The 21068-nt window shown below is 39.2% G+C and overlaps 2 protein-coding genes across 8 annotated transcripts in view; one reads left to right on the plus strand and one right to left on the minus strand.

Moving 5' to 3' along the window:
- The window catches only part of LOC310841178 (uncharacterized protein), a gene marked incomplete at its 3' end in the record, with an annotated part of 142666 nt that overhangs the window by 23091 nt on the left and 98507 nt on the right, over positions 1–21068 (plus strand). Inside the window, exon 3 of the mRNA XM_083731764.1 lies at positions 9897–10034. The remainder of the gene's footprint in view (positions 1–9896; positions 10035–21068) is intronic.
- The window catches only part of HS3ST5 (heparan sulfate-glucosamine 3-sulfotransferase 5), a 145954-nt gene continuing 125580 nt past the window's right edge, over positions 695–21068 (minus strand). For 6 of the 7 annotated variants that reach the window (XM_083731441.1, XM_083731445.1, XM_083731444.1 and 3 more), the window contains 2 exons: positions 5292–5430; positions 695–2623 (listed from right to left, as the gene is read on the minus strand). In XM_083731441.1, the coding sequence (XP_083587567.1) occupies positions 1693–2623; positions 5292–5398 (1038 nt within the window). In that variant the 5' untranslated portion in view covers positions 5399–5430 and the 3' untranslated portion in view covers positions 695–1692. Of the gene's footprint in view, positions 2624–5291; positions 5431–5568; positions 5739–21068 lie in introns of those variants that run through there. The other variant, XM_083731447.1, reaches the window with a different exon arrangement.

Consider the following 21068-nt stretch of genomic DNA (forward strand, 5'->3'; position numbering starts at 1 on the left):
CAGCATGTGGTACATCATTTCTAAAGTTTTCAATAATAAATTATCTTAAACTCAAGTCTTCTCTCTGAATTGATTAGTTTTACTGATGGGTGGGATGCAGTGAAGTCCCAGGTAAGCCCATATATTATTTTCCTTTGCAGTTCTATTTCATTACCATTATTGTGGTTGTATAGTTCATGATAATATGAGTTTAAAGATTTCCATTTTCTGAAGGAAGCCTTCTTACCTCTCATACTTTCCTTGACTTTGCTCATTAACCATGCTGGCATCCTCTTGGCTTTAGTAGTACCTTTCCTGTTTGCAGTATACATTCTACCTGAACTTCCATTATAGCAGACAATAGCACTCTGATCACGTGTCTATTACTATTTTAGAATTCATGATACTAATATTTGCTATGATACTCCAGAAAACAGCAATATGATTGTTATGCTATATGATTTGTCTTTTAATTTTGTATTTTTATGTTGTAAACCACCATATGATCTTCAGCTGAAGGGCAGTATACAATTTATGTAAATAAATAAATATTAATAATAATAGATTGCCTAGATTTCTAAGGGCTGATTCAGGGTGTGTGTGTGTATTTATACTTGTTTAAGCTTAACTCTCAACTGAACATGTGAATTGCCTCCTTTGAAAAGTATGGTGTTTGAAATAATGTGACATTCATCAAAGAAAATGAGAAAGCCAGTTGCACATATAGCAATTTTAATCCATTCCATTTTAAATACCACAATAAATTTAATTTTCACAATAAATTAAATAGCCATATTCAGTTTACAAAATAGAATTACTTAGTGTGAAACCAGTATTTACAAACAATATACATTATGTACAGCAGGTTTCTCTTTGTCAACGTACAAGTATAGAAGGGGAAAAAAAGACTTCCTTTTCGACACATGATTGACATGCTACAAGTGCCAAGATGATCCATACAATAAAAACAATAGTGCAAACTCACCACAGGAAATTTGAAACAATGTTGATTGCATGAGAGAATTTCTTTTCAAACAATAGGAAAAGAGTTCCAGTAGAACTCAGCATTACAAGGGATATATTTACACTGCAAACTTGTATTGGTTTTTTGCCAGTTTAATTAGTATGGTCCCCCCCACCCCAATAAAAAATCCTGGAAATAGTAGTCAGGTGAGAATTCTGTATTACAGATTCCCTGCCCCTGGTCAAAGAAGCATAGTTACTTTGAAAGAGTGACTGTTAAACCAATATAAGCCTGAAGCATAGATTTACACCTTTAAAGGGTCAATATTCTTTTAGCAATATGTATCCATAATAGCCCATCTTAGACCTTTCAATGCAATTCTTGCAATGAATTCTACCATAATATTCTGCCTTCTCTCTAGATATGTTTGGTATTAAATTTTACGGAGCAAATAGAGTACTGACCCTTTGAACTGAGTAGCTGAGTTAATTCCTTTAAATGACACCTTCTCATTTAATTGTATAGCATAAAACGATGCAATTATGCAGAGAGTAAATTTTATGTTATTCACTGCTCTGTAGAAAAATTGATCCCACCTTATATTTGGTCACACACTGCATATATACAAGTATGCATGAAAAAGGGTTACTTTGATAGCTGTGTATACGAAAAGTGCATATTTTTTTACTCTAATAGAGACACGGTGGCATATCTCCAGGTGCAACACACAGTGTTGTATGAAATTTACTTTAGGGCCAGTTAAATGTCCTCCCTGTGATCTGGTAAAATTTCTGATTAAAAGGGTGAAAGAACTTGCGCAATTTGGTAATGACAGAGGAGTCCACCTCTGGATGGATGCGTCCTTTGCTTCCCGCCAGGCACTTGTTAAAGACAATGTTAAACCGCAAGCAATAAAACCCTCTGGTGGCATTGAAATATAAATTATATTGACTTATCCTTGGAGGAAGATTTAAGAACTTCTCTACCAGCTGGAGTTCTGGCAGTGGTTCTGTAATGAGACGATCGCCATCGACAATATGAAACTGCTCTATGGGAAAGTATTTTAACCACCTCTCCAAATGTTTTGTGTAGATGCTCGTTCTTACTGCCTTGTATTTAGTGTTCACCTCACAGGTATTAGGATCAATGGCCAGCTTTTCAAATTTGTAGTAGGTTTTGTTTTTCCTTTCTTTTCCCTCCAGCACCTGAGTGTAATCAGAAATAGCTCTTGTTGTGGGTTCCCTGACAATGATCAGCAATTTGATGGAGGAGTTCATCTTATAAATCCTTTCAGGTACCTCCTCTGTGATAAAGTATGCTGGACTTTTCTCAATGGTTATCTGATGAGGATAAGAAAATGGCATTTTTTTCCTGTACCACTCGATGCCCTTGGCGTAGTTCTCATCGTTATCAAAGAAGTGGATTTCTTGAGAAGCTTTGACCACTGCTGGGTGGAGGTTCAGCATTTCCAGCAGCGCCCGAGTTCCACCCTTCCTCACCCCAATTATTATGGCCTTGGGAATCTGTTGGACCAAACTGTGAAGTCGAATTTGCTCCTTGCTGGCATTGCCCTTCCGGAACTCATGTAGCAACCCACGCTTAAACTGTAGAGCTCGGAGTGGAATTTCACCTTGGCCATGGATTCCAAATCGACCATCGATAGGGCATATGGGCTGCAGTCTGCAATTCAAAAAAGAGGCGAAATAGGAGTTATTAACAGTGAAATCTTACACAACTGCTCAGAAGTTAATGGTGCTTTCTGTAAGGTGAGTGGATATTGGATTTCAACATAAAGGTAACAAGAGACATCATTTATGCAACTGGGATGATTTGCAACAGCCCTATTAACTTGCCTGGATGTAGACAGTTATTATCATGGTAAGAGTTGAATTGGCAGTAAACTAGATGGCAGTAGATCAGATAACACACAAAACAGTTCACCATGCCATTGCTTCATCCACTCCAGGAAGCGTCACACAGATACACACTGTGTTTCCGATGAAGCATGTAGTTGCCACTGCTTATATGGATGGATGTTTCCAAATGGTTGCGTATTGTGGGATTGATGCATGCAAGCTTTTTACAGTGTCCCCAAAACTTCAATGCCATCAAAAGGCTAGCCCATATTTTCTCTCTCCTTTAATTTGGATTCAACTTCTGTGGAAAATATGATATGTTGAAAATCCTTGTTGTCAGTCTTGGCATCTGAATGGCCTGTTTGCACTATTAAGCCGTAATCTGGTAACATCCTCAATCAGGAGCTTGTGCCTTCATGTTACACATTAAACCGTATGCTTGTTGTGTACACCCACATGCACAGTTTTAAGCCTACACTGGAAAACAAGTACCTTGCTACATAAATGGAAGCCACTTCTGATTGAACAAGGCAGTGTTGCTGATTTTCTTCCCCACCTCTGCCTATTGCCTGGAATTAAAATGCTCCTACTGGAATTTTCGTTCTTAGAACAACCCCTCGCCCCTCCAAAAAGGAAATGTTTTTTTGAAATGAACTTCTAAGGAAATCAATGCTAAAGAATTTTGAGCAACTGCTTGTGTCCTTGTGAACCAAAAGAGGACTCTAGAGCAACCCTTTCAGATAGGATAGCCATTCCTTGCATGAAATACGTGAATGGAGACTTTGGTGTAAGTGGGCAGTATTTTTATCACACAACTGCAGCCTGTACATAAAACGGATGCAGAGTGATCATTGCATGTCTGAAGGAGTTGAACCATGTGGTGAGCCACAGGACTGTGATTTTGAGCAGCTCCTTGAGCAATGAGCAGTAGTATCAGCTTCTATACCTCCTAGACAGGAAGAGCTATAAAAGACTTCCTGTTTGGGCTAAGGCTTTGCCTGAGCAGCAACTGGCTGTGGCATATATTTGTGTGTCCTTTTGCTCTGACTCTCTAAGTATAACTCCTTCCTCCAGCTTAGCTGACTGTTGTCTCCTCCCAGGTTCTGACACCACAGCAGCAATCACTTTTAATAGCTCCAGGAGGTGGGGAAAGAAAAGCAGCAACAGTAAGTTAATCCCAAGGTGTTAGTTTTCCTACACTTAGAATGACGTGACTGCAGATCAAGGAGCCTATTGAGACACTCAGACTTCTGCAGCAACAGAACAGGATTCACTAGTGAATAAAAGCCCCTCACAGCTTGGTAAAAACAGGAGATATTGGAATAAACCCTTCATGCCATTAGCAATAATTATATATGGATCCTGTAGCATTCACTGCTGCATGAGTTCAAGGAGTCAAGTACTGTGTCTGGATAATTTTATGACCATTAATAACATTTGTAGCTGTGCAAGCTTAGATTGGTGATAAGGTTAATTAAATTTCATGCCTCAGGGCACAGGACAAATTTCTGCAGGAGTCAAGAAGGAATTTTCATCCCATACATGAAACTGCATAATTGGCCATGGCCTTATGCATATCGTTAAGGTATGGAGTTTTGCTGGTGGATGGTGGGATAATGCCAGCCTAGGCATAGATGATCCTTCCTTTTTCAGTATATGCAGAACTTCATTTTCAAATAAGAAACTGGAGAACTAAATTGTGACAAGTGGCAGAATATGGAAAATTTGTCGCTTTCTGGGTGAAATGATGCATAGGATTTAACAGTAGGTGGATCTTTTTGGTGGTATTTAGGTCTGCATTTGTTCTCACAAGCTGAGTTTTGTACATCTGCCCTGTTGCTTGAGGAAATCATTCTCAGGCAGATCCTCTTCACCCAGCGTATCCAGCTTCAACACACACACACACACACACACACACACACAAAAACAGCTAATTAACATAGTGAAAATCCCTCATCCCTGCAGCAATCTTTCAAGTGCGATAGGATTCCAGGCTTGACAAGCTAACTCTGCAGGCTCATGCATAATTTTAACTACCACAGTAGCACATTAATTGCCCACTCATAAATTTCAGAAAGGAAGATGCATAAATACATCATAACTGTTTGTCGAGACTCGAGGTCAATCCGCAGATGCACACACAGACAAAAATGAACTGCTGTAATGACATTTTTACTGTTTGCTGCTTTAGTTTCCTTCTGAAAACAACTGCCAATGCGCATGGAATACAAATGGAAAGGCAGGATGCATTGGCTTAGGCAAGCTGAAACTTTTAAGTTTACCCACACCCTCCTCCACCCTTAAAAAGAAAGGAAATAACAATGAAAATCAATACTGCAGCAGATTGTATTTCTAGATCTTAGTAGTAAGACAAAGAGCTGGAAACCTATTCAGTTCTTTCCAAAGTCTAAGAGGAAGTTGTGGGGAAAAACCTCAGCTAAAGCTATTTAGGGTTATGAATGTCACCCACACGTGCTAATTTAATGACTTACCTATCCAAGCTCCCAACTCTGGCAACTAGATATAGGAGACTTCCAATAGCAAGGCTGCCTAGCACAAGGAGCTTCTGTCTCAGCAACGCCTGCTGTTTGAATAGCATGGCCCTCCATCAATCTTCAGGACTTCTTCAGTCTGCAGGGAGCAGAATACATAAACCACTCATGAGCAAGTGGCAATATACAGGCTAATGTTTATTAACAGGCAGTCAATCAATTCCTACAAGTGATTAACCCACACTTGCATCTTTCTCCCCCTCCCCCTCTCACTCACAAGAAAAGCAGACAACGTGTTTATGCAGTGAGACGGTTTGGGCAGTGCTTCTAAATTCCAGCACTACCAAATTCAGGGGGTTCTTGGGTTTTGAGTCCTTGAACATTCAGCAGAATGGAGATAGAGGTGGGTGCCATTGTAAGCATGTCAATTTCACCAGAATAATGTTGGATACAGAACATTATTTCTGCAAACTCATTCACTAGCAGTTTTCTGACATCCACATGCCCAACGGGAGAGGAACAGGCATGAAAGTGTGTAAGCAAGGTTTACAACAGTCGCTTCCTTGGGAGAAAAATCAGATATAAATGAAGGAACCTGGCTGCACACTCTCATGCTTCTGTTTCCCTGCCTCTGGATGTCTTTTCTTTGGGGATAAATCAGATGTTACAATGGCACAGTTTGTGTGAATATGTGGGTTGTGCCAAACTAATATGATACGGTGTGATTTGTAGCAGAGCACAGATTGACAGGTGAAGCTGCTGAACCACCTGTTTCCCAGAAACCACTTGTCCTGAGCCTCTTATACTTTCAGTTAAGATTTCCCATTTCAAAACCCCAGTGGATATTCTCTGAGAAGACTAGAAGAAACAGGAGGGGGTTTGTGGGGTGGGGAAGCATGGGGCTCAGGGAGAGAGAATGGTTTAGGACTCCACTTATCCTGCACTTTTTATCCCACCCAACCCCATGGTTAAATGCTAAATTCAGCAGTGACCCAAATGTAAACAATGGCTCTCCCATCATAACATCTAGTTTGCTCCTTCGCTAGATGGAAAAACCAAACAGGTAAGACTTCAAACTCAGAAAACATGAGCTGGTTTAGAAAAGGGACATGGAATGAAATGGAAAAGTCTGTCAAATAGCTGGTTCTTCAGATGATCTAATCTTTGAGTAAAGACTACATCTGGCAAGAGAGTGAGATCGTACATTCCCATGCCTCCCGCCACATATACCTATATTACTTCTGGGCTCGCTCATAGGTGTGTTTTGACCAGTTAGTTGACCAGGAATGCATGTGGGATATGAGTGTGTGGTTTAGGCCTACAGTATATGCAAAGATCTTTTGTAAACATTACAAACAAGCAGACAAGTACGGTAGGAACAGAAGTTAGATAGACATGACCAGTGCATAGGACAGGCAGAGATCATATTGTTCTTTGCAGTCTATTGCCTAAATAGTTCTATGGAAAATTCCTTCAGCACGGGCCACCAAACCTCTAGAAGAACCTAAGTGGGTCTTATTTCAGTTATTCAATGTTACTTACAGTGCTGAATTCTTGCGTCTAATGAACGTGTGAACTAACTCTAGGCAACCATGGTTTTGAATATTTTAATCTAAAGAGACAGATCATACCCCAAGCTTTATTTTGGTTGAAAACACTGTGGGGTTTGCTTTTGTTTTGCAATAAAATCTAAGGCCCTGTCTTGAAAGATGCATGGAGAAAAAGTGGCACATTTCCCCTGAACAACTAAGTAGACAAGGATTTTAAGGGATTTTCACAAAGCTGTACAATACGCCTTAGACAAAGCTAGGATTTGAACTTGGTTCTCAAGAATTCTAGTTTGAGCATTAGCCACAAGATGATACTCTCTTTTTTATTTCTCTTCCTACAGTCTTTTTTTAAAATCCCTTGCATATTTTTTTTTGCTAAAATAGGTGAATTTTTTTTCCTTTGAGATTTTTAGTAGTGAAGATATACCATTGCCAAAAATTATGATTGAGAATATTACAACAAAAAAACCCCCCTACACATGACAGCTTGAAATGTGTGTACCTCTATAATCCCAATGATTTTAATTAAATTCTTTAATTTTAAAAATGGTTGTTACAATGGTATTAAGACCAGCGAATGCTTATAGTTTTATAGCTTTTAATCTAATACTACTGATATCACAAAAGAACATCAACACAAAAGTTACAATTTTGGAGGAGATGGTTCTGATTTGAGTTCTCAAGACTGCAGTCCTATAGAAATTTAGTTGAACTTAACAGGAGTTACTGCAGAGTAGGCAAGCACAAGATGGTCCTGTAACAAACTTGAAATCCCATTCTTTATGTTGAAAATAAGCTTGTTTAAGTGTCTCTTTTCATGTATAAATATGAGGACTTCAATGCTCATTAATATCTGCAGACTTTGTCAGGAACACAGGCAGACACAGATGACAGCAAAAAAATACATGAAAAGACAATTTATTGTCTCTAAATTTTCAAGGTTATATCCAACTAAGCCTTACTCAGAGGAGACTCGCTGAAATAAGTGAATCTAAGTAATGACCATAGATTTAAATTGGTCTACTCAGAGTATGATTCACTGGCTTCGACCCATAGTCTTTAGTGTCTTTCAGGTAACACGAGGGGAACAGATACTTTTCCATCAGATAAATAAGCAATCTTTCTCGGAGCTTCCCCCAATGTTTTAATTGCACATAATGATACAACCATCATCTAGTTAGCAGCAAATTTAATGATTTACACAGAACACTTGCAAACAAGCTGCTTAAAAGTGAATTGCAACTCAACTGTCTTTCACTGAAGTCATTCCAATATTTTTTAATTCTTTGTCAAACAGCCCTTGTGAATTCACATTAGAAATGTTCACACATGCATGGATTGGCGTAATGGATCCAAAGGATTTGTGCAGGCCTGGTTAGGAAGGCAGTAAGAATTTCTTCAAAAAGCTGATGCTCTTTTACAATTCCTTACCATTCCAACCTCTTTTATGGTGCAATTTGATCCCATAAGGCATTATCCTTTTAAGTGTGCCTGTCTCAGATATAAGAAGAAATCAAATTTCAATTTTGTGAAATTGTTTGCATGATCATCTTTAAGTTGGAAAAGTTTGGGTGACATCCCCCCACCCCCTGACTTAAGTAAGTTTACTTGGACAAAGTCTGAAATCCAGCTTATGGAAGTGGCATGGTTGTTGCTGGAAACTGTTCTCCCATGGTCCATGCAACTTATCATATAGAAGACTTCCCATAGAATATTTTCTTATTAGTTCTGCAGACACTGGCATGGAAATATTCCATTAGGTAACTGCTTAACATGCAAACCCATAACTCAAATTATGACACCTGTGTGGAGCCCCAATGATGGGAAAGTTTTTTTTCCCCTGCAGCAAACATGGTTTTGCTATAATATATGAACCAGCTCTGAGAACCTGATTTAACAATAGCAATTACTGTAAATAATTGACAAAAAGACAAAAGGAAGATTCATAGACTCTGAACACCTGCTCCCTAATAGCTAATTACTGGCGTAACTGAATTTGTCTCTTATTTTTATTTTGCATGTTGGTCCTCACCAACTATTCTAGTGAGTGAAAGATGCTTATGTATTTTTAAAATGGGAGTTAATGCAAAAAACAAAACAAAACAAAACCCCAATACATTCTGGTAAGTTAGATATAAAATAATAAATGTATCTTTCAGTCTGTGTTTAAGTCTTAAACTGCTATAACAGTTTAAGTTTGTTTTATGCTCTTTTGTCATATTGTATTGTGCCACATTTTAAAACAAACATCCTGAGAACCAGCTGACAGGGAGGTTGTCTATAAATAAAAGGCTTAAATCATTTTTGACTCAAGAAAGGCCGTATGCCTTGCTTGACATGTTTTGCATGTACATAATACCTTGATTCTGTGGGTGGTTTCTTTTATAGAAAAATGTGTGATATATATACAGTGGTACCTCGGGTTAAATACTTAATTCGTTCCAGAGGTCCGTTCTTAACCTGAAACTGTTCTTAACCGCCAGAGCATGATTTCTGTTCTCATCCTGAAGCAAAGTTCTTAACCTGAAGCACTATTTCTGGGTTAGCTGAGTCTGTAACCTGAAGCGTATGTAACCTGAGGTACCACTGTACAATCATTTGCCTTGTATCAAAGAGTTTGCCTAACTCTTAGTAGCTTGGTCAGTATTCAAGGAATGCACTGTGTATTAGAAGCAAGAAGCATAACAAATTAGAGGGGCTATTAAAGTATGAAGCGGGGAATGTCTGGCCAAGGTAGGAATCTGAGAATGTATGAGTAATCTGCTGCAATCTTCAAGGGGGTTGGAAAATTTTCTACACCTGAGCTCCTCTTTTCTTATTAGGGTGATAAATTTGAAAAATGTTGCAAACTGCTGTGTAAGAACAAGACAAAGAGGAAAGGCATTATGAACTGTGAAATAATAATTTATCAGTCCCAGATGGTATTTTTACTTAAAAAAACCACCACCTGAAATAAGAAATTGCATAAGTTCCTGTACCTTAAATTATACAAGATGGCTATCAAGTATCTAGTGTAACACCAATGGGCTTTATATCCTCAATAAATATTTCACAGGCAACCCAGGAAACTACAGGGCTAAACTGACACAACTGAAAAGAATCACTTTTGCGGTTGTGTGTGTGCGTTTGTGTGCGTGGAAAGCTTCCCTGCCTTGTTGCCTATAGGAAGGACTTCTTCACTACAGATAGGCAGGTGAGTAGTCCATTCAGAAGCCTGGAGAGATGCATAAAATATGTGAGTCACCTGTATGCATGGTTAACACTATATTTTCTTCTTTTGCAGTCTGAGTAGTATAGCTTGATTAAAATACAAATCTTTACCCTTTCTCATTTTTGTAACTGCATCTCATTTGGTAATGAGTGGTTGTTGCAGATACGGTAGGATCAGGATAGCATTTTGGCATCTTGAATGCCAAAGTTAACGCAGCAACATTTGTGCCTTATATACCAGCTCCCCCTCCTCCCAATGCCTTTGTCTTTCCTTGGCAGTGATATGCCTCATACAATCAGGTAGCGTGATTGTTTCAGATTAATTAAAATCTGGGAGCCGTTTCAGTCTTGCTATCCTTGGTAGTATTTTAAAGAAACAGACGTACGGAATTCAGTAAGACTTGGAAATGTTAATATATGTTGAATTCACTGAGGAGGAAGCTAACACCTAAATCATTCATGCTGGAAATGTGTTTTAATGCTACATTGCAATTGCAGCAATAGCTATGTGGATTCTCCTGATATTACTTTGTCAGCACCCAAATGGTCACATTGTATGGTTCTAGAAGGGACAAAACCAGAGGACTTACCATCTGTATAAGAATTTAAAGCATATGGGATGTTTAGTAGCAGAAATCTAAGCTCTTATTTTCAGAAGGAATTAACAGAGTACAGTGGTACCTCGGGTTAAGTACTTAATTCGTTCCAGAGGTCCGCTCTTAACCTGAAACTGTTCTTAACCTGAAGCACCTCTTTAGCTAATGGGGCCTCCTGTTGCTGCCACACCACTGGAGCACAATTTCTGTTCTCATCCTTAAGCAAAGTTCTTAACCTGAGGTAATATTTCTGGGTTAGCGGAGTCTGTAACCTGAAGCGTATGTAATCTGAAGCGTATGTAACCCGAGGTACCACTGTAGAGCAATAAAGACTAGTATTGCTAGGTTGGCACAGGGAGGTAGGACATCGCTCACCTGCATTCTGAACACTGAGCATCACTGTCTGTTCCTGAGAGTAAAAGGAGCATGGCAGCAGAGCCAGTCAGACATTCCTGCCACCACAGCTGTACTGTACTGAACTCCTGGCACCTCACCACTCTCCTCAGGAACTGACAGCAATGTTTGAGGTTTGGAAGGCAGGTCAGCAATGTCGCTTTGCCTGGTCCACCCCACAAACCTCTATTGCTGTGCTTAAAATTTCCTGGACCATTCTTCATCAACTAATGTCGCCTTCCCACTTCCCACCTGCTTTCGTGGTCTGGCTCTTCGGCAATTTGTTGGGCCTCTTACACTCCCTTTTCAGAAACTGGTATTTGATTGTGCAATTTTCTCTCTCCACAGCATCTATTTTAAATGAACTAAGAAGTTTTCTACTGTTCAAAATATGTTTATGTCCTTAAAACTATTCCATAAATAACTGCCTGCTAATACTGTGGCTATCTGAGGAAGTCAAGATCCTCTACATCAATCTGAAGAGTCTCTGAGCCAATCAGGGTAGCAGGATGACAGGCAAGAAGAGGGTAGAAGATGCCAATTGGGATCCAAAGGTTCACATTTAGGAGCAGGAGGGTCACGACATCCAGGGGGCAGGTTCGTGAGTAGCACAGTCAGCAGCAGGGACTGCTAGCTAGCAAGCAAGCAACTGCAAGGACTCTATTCCTCATGCTTATGAATAATTTGAAATGCTTGGTATTCTGTCTTGGAGCTGCAAACCGTGATGTTATTGGATGGCAGTTTTAGTCTGTTGGCTCTTCAAGCAGGTACCTCTAGGGAGACGGATAGCCTTAGGTGGCTGACTAGATAGGGATAAGATGTGAAATTGAAGCAGAAGAAAAAGTGGTTCTGCCAATTTGCCAAATAAATCACAGGAACCGGAAAGAAGCAGTAAGACCTGAGTTGTGCACCCCACAGCCGTTGACAGCTCCCTAGCAATATCTATTAGCAAAAATCCCTCTGGCTTCATTTTATCAAATGGTTTGTTGCATCATCCAACATCGCCTGAGCTGCTGTGATGTCATGGGATGATCATGGAACAGTCTTATTATGCAAATATAGCAGTAGACAATCCTTTTACAGGAATCACTTAAATATCACTTGTTAGAAATATACAGGATAGCTCTTCTTTTTTTAAAAAAAAAGGCTTTAGAAAAACCAGTCACATAAGAATGACGTGTTCTTTTCTCCTGTCCATTTGTTGGGTTTAACATTTGGAATATATGGGGGTTCTAGACAGAACTGACACCCTATAGTGCAAAAGTCAAAGTGAAAAGAAAACCATCTCATTCAGATTTATCAAGTGGCTCTTACTGTTTTCTCTCTTTGTTTCCTTCTTTAAGCATAACATAAGAATTGTTGTGAATAAAAAGGGTGTAAGTTTATAAATTATACACAGCTATAGAGCTTATTACTGATCTGTGCTCATCCTCTTGAGAATCACTGCAGGAAATGCTTTGAGCAAATTCCAAATTTTGAAATGGGTTCTCCATTTCTGTATCTCATTCAGCTTTTGATATTGGGCATACATTATTTATCATAGCTCACCACTCTTTCGTCAGCTTGAGCTGTCCTCTGGCACCATGTCGGCAGAATGATGTTCATTTTGCATTTGCAATTACCAAACTTAAAAGAAAGTCAGTTAATCCTGCCTCTGTTAAGCTCTCTCATTTAACAGATTGTTAAGGGCTGAGATGTGAACAGAATACCACTGTGACCCAGAATTCTAATTATTCTTTTAATCTTGCCATTTCAGTGGAATATGTAAGTATATGTTTATATAAGAAATACTGCCTTTTCTTCTAAAGAAGGGGATAAAAGGTTTTTGCTCCCCCCAACACCACATCATAAAATTGTCATTAGAGCCCCAGTGAATTATACGCTGTTCTACCAATTCCAGAGTAGTTTCAGCTATCAAACAGTTTAAGACAATCTCCTTGAAAGTAATTCCAATGCAGTTCCATTAGGCGTGTCCCAGCAGTTTGTGCATGGCCCTGCTTCTCAATTACCTCACCTTGAGAAATGTGAAAGAACCACCTAGTCAGTTCTCTCCCAATAAATAAAATATATGCCTGAGAAAATCCTGGTTTTTTCTGGTTGACTTCCTCTCCTGTTAGTCCCTTGCTGCGCTTGTCTCATCCTTCTGCCCTTTGCTCTGCCTGGTCACTGACACTGAAGTAAGTGCTGGCTACCAAAAGGCCTCTGGAGATCAAAAAAGCCTTTTATTTTGCACATGAAGATGCTAGCATTTGTTTCAAGAGAGATCCAACCCAGTTCGCAGCTGACAACTGAAGTGATTTGTTTACTCCTCGACAAATGTCAGATGCGAGACATTAGTTCCTCTTCTTGTCTCTGGCACATCCCAATCTAAAGTCATTTACAAGAGTAGAAACAGATGGTTTGGGGTGGGAAATGTTGGAAGTGACCATGGGTTGACCCTGGACCAATTAGTTCAAAACATACATTGGGAGCCAAAATACATTGGGAGCCAACGAAGCAAAATGAAGGAAGCTGCCTTATAGCCTTATAGCAAATCAGAGTAGGAGCAGAGATGTAGCTCAGTGCTAGAGCATCTGCTTTGCATGCAAAAGCTCTCAGGTTCAATCCCCATCACTTCTAGGTAGGACTGCAAAAGACCCCTGTCTGAAATCCTAGAAAGTTGCTGTCAATCACTGTAGACAGCTCTGCGCTATATAGATCACTGCTCTCACTATATTTAAGGCGGCTTCTAAAGTTCCTGCTATTTGTTCATATAATCAAGTATTATCTGCTCTAATTGACAGTGGCTGTTTAGGCTCTAAGGCAGAGGTCTTTTACATCCCCTGCTGCTATGTTTGTTAATCACTTTGAGACTAAGGTGAAAAGCAATTAACAACAACAACAACATGTGGCCATCTTAACTGAAAATGTCAAGAATTGAACAGATCACCTTCTCTTTTCAATGCATTCTGCTCTACCAGTTACCCAGGGTCCCTCCCACACTCATGCCAATCTGTGGTGCAGGATGTTATGCATAGTTGTTCAATTCACAGTACCCATGTTCTTCTGACCTCAGCTCTCTTCTTTTCATGCTTTCCTCAACATTATTACATTGGCTAGCGAGAATGCACACAGCCTGACACCTAAGTCCAACTTGGTGGAAGTGGTTCAAAGTTCATGCACTGGAGCTCACACTGGCACAACACACATTTAATTATCATTATCATATAAGCAGGTAGGACAAGAGCTACAAACTTCAAAAGTGAAAACCATATTCTCCAGTGTCAGGGCCAGATTAAGACCTTTTGAAGCCCTAAGAACTTAAAAGATTTTGGTGCCCCCATATATAACTAATATAAACAATAATAAACTGTAAATATAATTTTGTTTTTTGAAGTAAAACAAAACCTACAGTAAGATGGAAAATAATGTTTATATTTGTATACTTCATTTGACAAATTTTATCCAACATTTTTTAATTGCAAAGTCTTTGTTCAGATCCTCAAAGCTAATCTTACATAACACATCTCCTTCTAAATTTAGTGGAGATAAGGTATCCAGGCCAGCCTGTCTTGTTGCATACTTGTTCTGTTGGGTTTTTCATATACTTCAACTGTGAAAATTAATGCTCAGCTGAACAATTTGTGACCTTTAATGTTAAAAACCCAGCGACGGAAAATTTCTGTGGTGCCCCCTTTCCTTTGATGCCCTGAGCACATGCTTATTTTGCTTAATGGTTAATCCAGCCCTGCCCATTGTCTTAATTTACATTAATGGAGAGCATTGACTGAGGTATATTGATTTCAGTGGGCTTACTCTGTGTATGACTAGCACTGGATATCACTCACTGTGCATATACCAGCAGCAGTTTCTCTTTTAGTAATCCTTGCCATCACATCAAATCTCCAAATATGTAAACTCAGCAAAGTTTAAGTAGTAGTGGAAATTCTGTGCCAACAGCTCCTGAGAAAAAATTACATGGAATAATATAGGTGCATGCCTAGACAATCTGGGTCTAATCCCTCTTGATCACAATCTGTTATCTATAATCAGATAATAAAAACTTGATAAATAGCACAGCCTGCTAATTACAGTTCATAGCATTTCATTTTCTTGCTTTAAATGTATTTAAAGAAATACTAAATGATTGTAAACAAATGATATTTCATGGTTAAGCTACCTTTAATTGAGTTACACAATTTATTGGGGGCAGGGGAATCTTAAGTTCATTGTTTAAGTCAGGAGATGCATATTTTCAGCCTTGTTGCATTACTGACTGGAGCTGTCCTTTTTAGCAGAGTGCCAATTAAGATCTAGTTAAAATGTGTACTTTAAAACCTGTACCATGTTTAACTAATAATGGGACCAATTAATTCATTAATGCTTTCAGCACAAACCAAGAAGGATCTGAACGCAGGCATTCTGAATTAGTGAGCTTTTACCATTATGAGAATGCCAGTGACTAAAATGTTTTGCCCAGCAGCATTTTATATATAAACTTAATTGTTAATTCGCTTGCACTTTTGTGCATCTCTTAGTTTTAACGTTGCAGTAAAGCACTTACAAAAAGGTTGGCCACAGTGAGATTGCCATTGTTCCTTTTCTATGTACAGGGTTGGATGTAAAAATTACATAAGGGGAACAGCTGTTAAGCTTAGCCTTGAACAAACAGATGATAATGCAATTGAGCCAGCTTTCAGCAAAGAGAGGTCACTCCACACTCATGCTTTAGACCAAAATATGGATAAGTCAACTTATTCAGTATTTGAATTCCAGTGTGCACATGATATGCTACTTTAATATGTGTTCCTATAGGTTTCCTAGATGCTTGTTGCTTTCGTGCTGCCTGTGTCAGTGTGAAGTTAAAGGAATTTGAGATAACTGGATGACTTCCTCCTGCAGATTGCTCTTCTGTGTATAGGTTGCATATCAGCCTGGGCAGCCCCAAATCATTCAACTCCAATTTCCTTCCTCTCCTTGGGGATAAGACTGCTGTCTCACTGCCAAGAAGAATTGACCACAACTGCCTCTCCCTGCCAGCTACTGCAACTGATTGCACTGAATCCTCAGCTGGGACTAGGAATGCACTGAACTGAGCCCAACCGGAATAGCTGTTTTCAGTGTATGATGACAGATCTGATTGAAATTCGCAGTGAGAGTGTAATTCAATCTCTCTCTATCTCTCCCCATACCCCACCGCCCAAACTACCTTACAGAATAGCAGAGTCAAAGTCAACATAACTTACATTTCCAATGCACTTAGTACTCTAGGTCATTTTTAAACCGTTGGGTCCTATCGTAGGGGCTTGTCTTTTCTACAAACTGTGCCTGCTTGGTTATGGCTAAGCAAAGATATGACAAGAGGACCCCAGAATGGGTTTGATCCATAGAACCCATTTGATCCATTTTCAGTGAAAATTAAGGACATCCTTGTGCATGCAAATCTTTGGAGCTACCATTCACAACTAATGTCACTTCCAGACTACCTGTTTATTGAGTATTCATCTTTACTCTTTTTTCAGGGAGATTAGACAATGCTGGCAATTTAATGAGCATCCATTTTGTTTACAGGGATGATGCTAGACTACGTTGCATCAAAGCAAGTGGCACTGGACTCGGGAATCTTTTGGGGAAGGAGGTTTGTTGCACAAGGCCTTCCAATCAACTATAACTTTGCAAGCTGAATTTGCCAGTATGTGACCAAATCCCACTTGAAAATAGTGACAGCCTGGAAGCTTATTGGTCTACTGTGTGCCTTCCCTACACAGTTTCCTGTCCCCTACATTTGAAACTCACAAATTTAGCCATTAAAAATAAGCATTATCCACAAAAATAGTGAGTTTTCTTTTACTTTAATGCCACAAGTAGTCAAGCTTCATGCAAGACGCTAGCCCCCATGCAGATAAAGTCGTTGGACTTAAGTCCCACTAGAATCCATGGTTTTAAACGAGTTGTGGCAAATGGTTCCATTGATTTCAGTGGGATTTGGGCAACAACTCTATTTGTCCTTACCTAATAGTAACTCACTTGAACTAAAGGAAGACTCCTGAAAAGACATGTAAAGAACTGCCCTGTTAAATGCAATTCATCTTGAATTGGGACCATCAGCTAGTATCAGTGCTAAAATCAGTGACAGATAATGCATGCTGTTTGCACCACACTGAACATCTACATTTGGAAACTCTGCATCTACATATGGAAGTACCTTTCCTGTTGATATTTAGATATGAGTGACATAATTTTACAGGCATGGCTTATTAGTTTGCTTTGTAATCACATAAAATTCTGACAATGATTATCCCAATTGACTCAAAACATCCTTTGCATAGCAGAGTAAATAAATATAGTAGGAAGGCTTTTTCTTCTCAAACGATTGCTCCAAGTCCCTAATGAGCATGCTAAGTTATTTCACAAGCTCTTCACTATTCTAAAATCTTTAATGATCCCATCATTATAATTTCTCGTTTCCCTTGCAGTAAAGGACATGGATAAATACAAGTCTCTCCAATGCTATAGCTGAAAACAACTTTAAGGAAAACTGCCAACACTTTCTGTATTGTAAAAAATGCTTCATATATTTCATCAAATTTATTGTGAGTCAGGGTGGTATGGTGAGCAGAATGCTGAGTTGGGATACAAATGACCCCGGATTGAAACCTTTCTTAGCTTTAATGCCACTGGGTGATCTTGAATAAATCACAGCCTCTCAGTCTGTCTTAGCTCACAGTGATGTTCGAGAATAAATAGAAAAGCAATTGTAAAAACACACTCTGTACAGTGAAAAGTCTTGTTCCAATTGAGAAATAATTACAATTGTATTTGGGGGCCAGGGCGGTCGCCGCCTAGTCAGACAATTGTATTTATCCTCTTAAGAACTCTACCAGAACCTGTTTAGTTTTGCAAATGTAGGGTATGGTATGGTTTCAAATTGGATAGAGGACTGTGTGTTGAGGATTTGGACTAGATGACACTTGAGGTCCCTTTCAACTCTAAAATTTTATTATTCTAACTCTTCAGAACACTGAAGGCCCTACTGCACATTACTATCAGCATGATACTGAAAAGTTTCACCCTAAAGTTGTTAGTTGCAAAAGGAAAACCAACTCCCATTGGTGAGTTGTTGCTCTTTTATTGTCAATATTTGTTGAATGGGCGATAATCCCCATCCCTGCACCCCTAGGTCATGGCAGGGAAGAAAGGTTAAACTTTGTCTCAAATCATTCTGCTTCAGATCAGACCAGGAAGGGCTTGCTTGGTTTTGATTTTTTGAAATCCCCAATATCACTTCATGTGACATAGTTTATTTCACATATTTTATGTCACATGAAGTTGTACAAGAATGGTGGGGGTAGACCCTCAATGAATGTGAAATGGTTGTGGGAAATCGGGAACATGTCTGCTGCCTCCATTCCCAAAGTGTATGTTTATTCAAAAGTCTTCACAGAGTTAGGAATGAACATGGTGAGATCCTTGTTCCTGCCCTACAAGTATTCACTGAACATGTCTACACTGGCAGAAGGTCGCTTAGTGAACTTAACAGAAGATTGTTCCAGCTTTCTTATGTCAAAAGCAAATACTTAATTCATTTCCCCATGATTCCTTGCCCATGAAGCTTTTCTTCCCAGCAGAAATATTTTCAATATACTATTTTGGAAATGTTTTCAGCTCTGTTGCAAAACCCTTTTTATGGGTAAATGCAAGAGAGCCTGATGAAAGAACGAGCAACACACTAAAAGCAAATTGGGCTGTTAATTAGCTAACTAGAATAGACCTCGCTATTGGTTGGCCAGCACTTGGAAGGAATTCTCTTGAAAACAAAGGGGGCTGGTTCTCACAAAGAGCCTTCCTGTTTTATAGATCTTGACAGTGCCTAATGGCTTTTAGGATTGGCTTCTATTTAATTCAAAACTCTGGGTGATAACCGAAGAAATGACATATGCTTTTCCTAAAGAGGGGAATTATTAGTCTTTGTGTGCCTAATTACAAAAACGTTTGCTACCATATACCCCCAACTACTTCAATCTCCCAGGGATTGGTGGCGTGTAACAATGAAGCAAGGTTACTCTAGCGTCCAATTAAGCTTTTCTTGGAGGATTAATAAGTCATGTCTCATCAGTCCCGTAACACCCAGAAGTGTTAATCTTCACCTCATCATTGTAATCTTAAAACAAAATTCTGCAGATCAAGAGTTGCTGAGTGTTAGAGTTAATTGCCCCATTAGAGCGATGCAGTCTTCAACCTCATGTCCAATAATAGACCATGTTATCCCCCAGGCTACATAGCACATATCAGCAGAAGAAGAGGCAAGTCAGTGTTGTAACTATTTATACCAATTCTATCTGTACCAATTCTCAGTGCTGTTTGATTGTCTTATTTCTCCTTTTGTTGTAGTGCCACAACCAAAGTACTCTTTCCCACCTTGCTGATTTCAAAGAAGGCAGAGTGGCAGGGATAAATCAGTGGCAGGCTTTGGGCTCACAGATTTTAATGGCTCCCTGTGTGACACTAAAATTTGGCGCCCCCTGCCTTTCATGCTCCATTCTAGATCATCGCTCCTGTGCCCTCTGTAGTACTGGTGCCCAGTGCGGCTCAACTGGTTGTGCTATCCTAAACCCACCTCTGGATAGGTTGGTACATCTGAGATGTGCACCTTTTAAAACAATTGACTGGTAAGAATTTTAGAATTATTTTTTCTTGTTGGAGCCACATTCTCCCTGATGCAAGAGCTTTTCCGAGTAGAAAGAGTACATCAAACCAGCAATATCAAATATTATTTAAGGAAAAAGCAATCTGACTTTTTTACTGTACAGTGTAGATACTTTAATTCATGCAACAATACATTTTCAATGTATTCTTGAATAGAAGAGCGAGAGTAAGAATTATCAACATCTCCAAGTCTTTCCTTGGAAATTGCACAGGCCGTTATTGAGGGCTATGGGGAAATGTTGTTGGAAGAAGAATAAGTTCTTGTACATGCTTGGCACATGTTGCACAACCATGTGCTAATGCAACTGATTTCAGAGACTTTACATATAGAAGTGCATTGTTAGCTGTCTGTTACTCATCTAAAAAGAGTTCACATTGAATCTTTGTTGTTATTTATCAACGTGATTCAGGCCATAATCCTATATCCACCTATATCTGGTAGTAAACACCACCGAATTTCACAAGACTTACTTCTGAGTAGATGTTAAAGAATTGTATCATGAGTTCCTATGGGGAACTCAGGATTTGTTCACATTTTCCACATCTACCCAAGAGACTTCTCACTGATGTAGCTTAAATGGCAAAACCTCCTAAGCTTTAGCAGTAGCACTGTGTCGTGTCTCTTCACACCATTCTCTAGATATTCTTCAGGTGTTATTAAGATCAACTATCCAACAGGTATCAGGTATTTAGTACATTTTTCTTGTGCCTGAAAACTTCATAAAGTTCTCTGGTAGCTTTTAGGTGCTAATTCTCACCCATAAAACAAAATTGTACTTTTCACATGTATTTATAGGGTGTCTCCAGATTTTTCAATAGCCCTTTATCCCCTTCAGAATTTTATTATCCCCTTTCCTTTTCACCCAACTCTTTTCTCACAGTACGAGCTGTTGATGCTAAGCACTGTGTCCACTTTACTTCAGTAAAAAGAGGAAATTTGATGCTTGGACATGTGTAGCCTTGTGGAAAAGGGTCTTATTTCACTCACTGACAAGCATAGTAGTATGTCTGGCAGTATTTCCCAGGGGACAACCTAGCTTAAAAAAAAATCAATATTGACTCTTGACACATTTTCATTTACATCAGCGCATGACTTTCAGTCTGGGCACAAATCAATACCCAGCTTTTAACACTGCTCAACTAGTTTGTTCTATGTAAAAGAAGACTGATTTTACTTGAGTGGCTTGTTTTTTTCCATGGGGATACAGGCAGGTTATCCACCATTAACACATACTCATTCTTAGGAAGGAAGTTTGGCTTTGCCATTTGTTCTGTGAATGTTCAGAAGAACTCAAACTGTTGCATTAATCACATGGCATTTACTTGGCCAAAGCCACTTAAAA

Source organism: Podarcis gaigeae, assembly GCF_964106915.1.
Source record: "Podarcis gaigeae genome assembly, chromosome: 3".
Taxonomy (NCBI): domain Eukaryota; kingdom Metazoa; phylum Chordata; class Lepidosauria; order Squamata; family Lacertidae; genus Podarcis; species Podarcis gaigeae.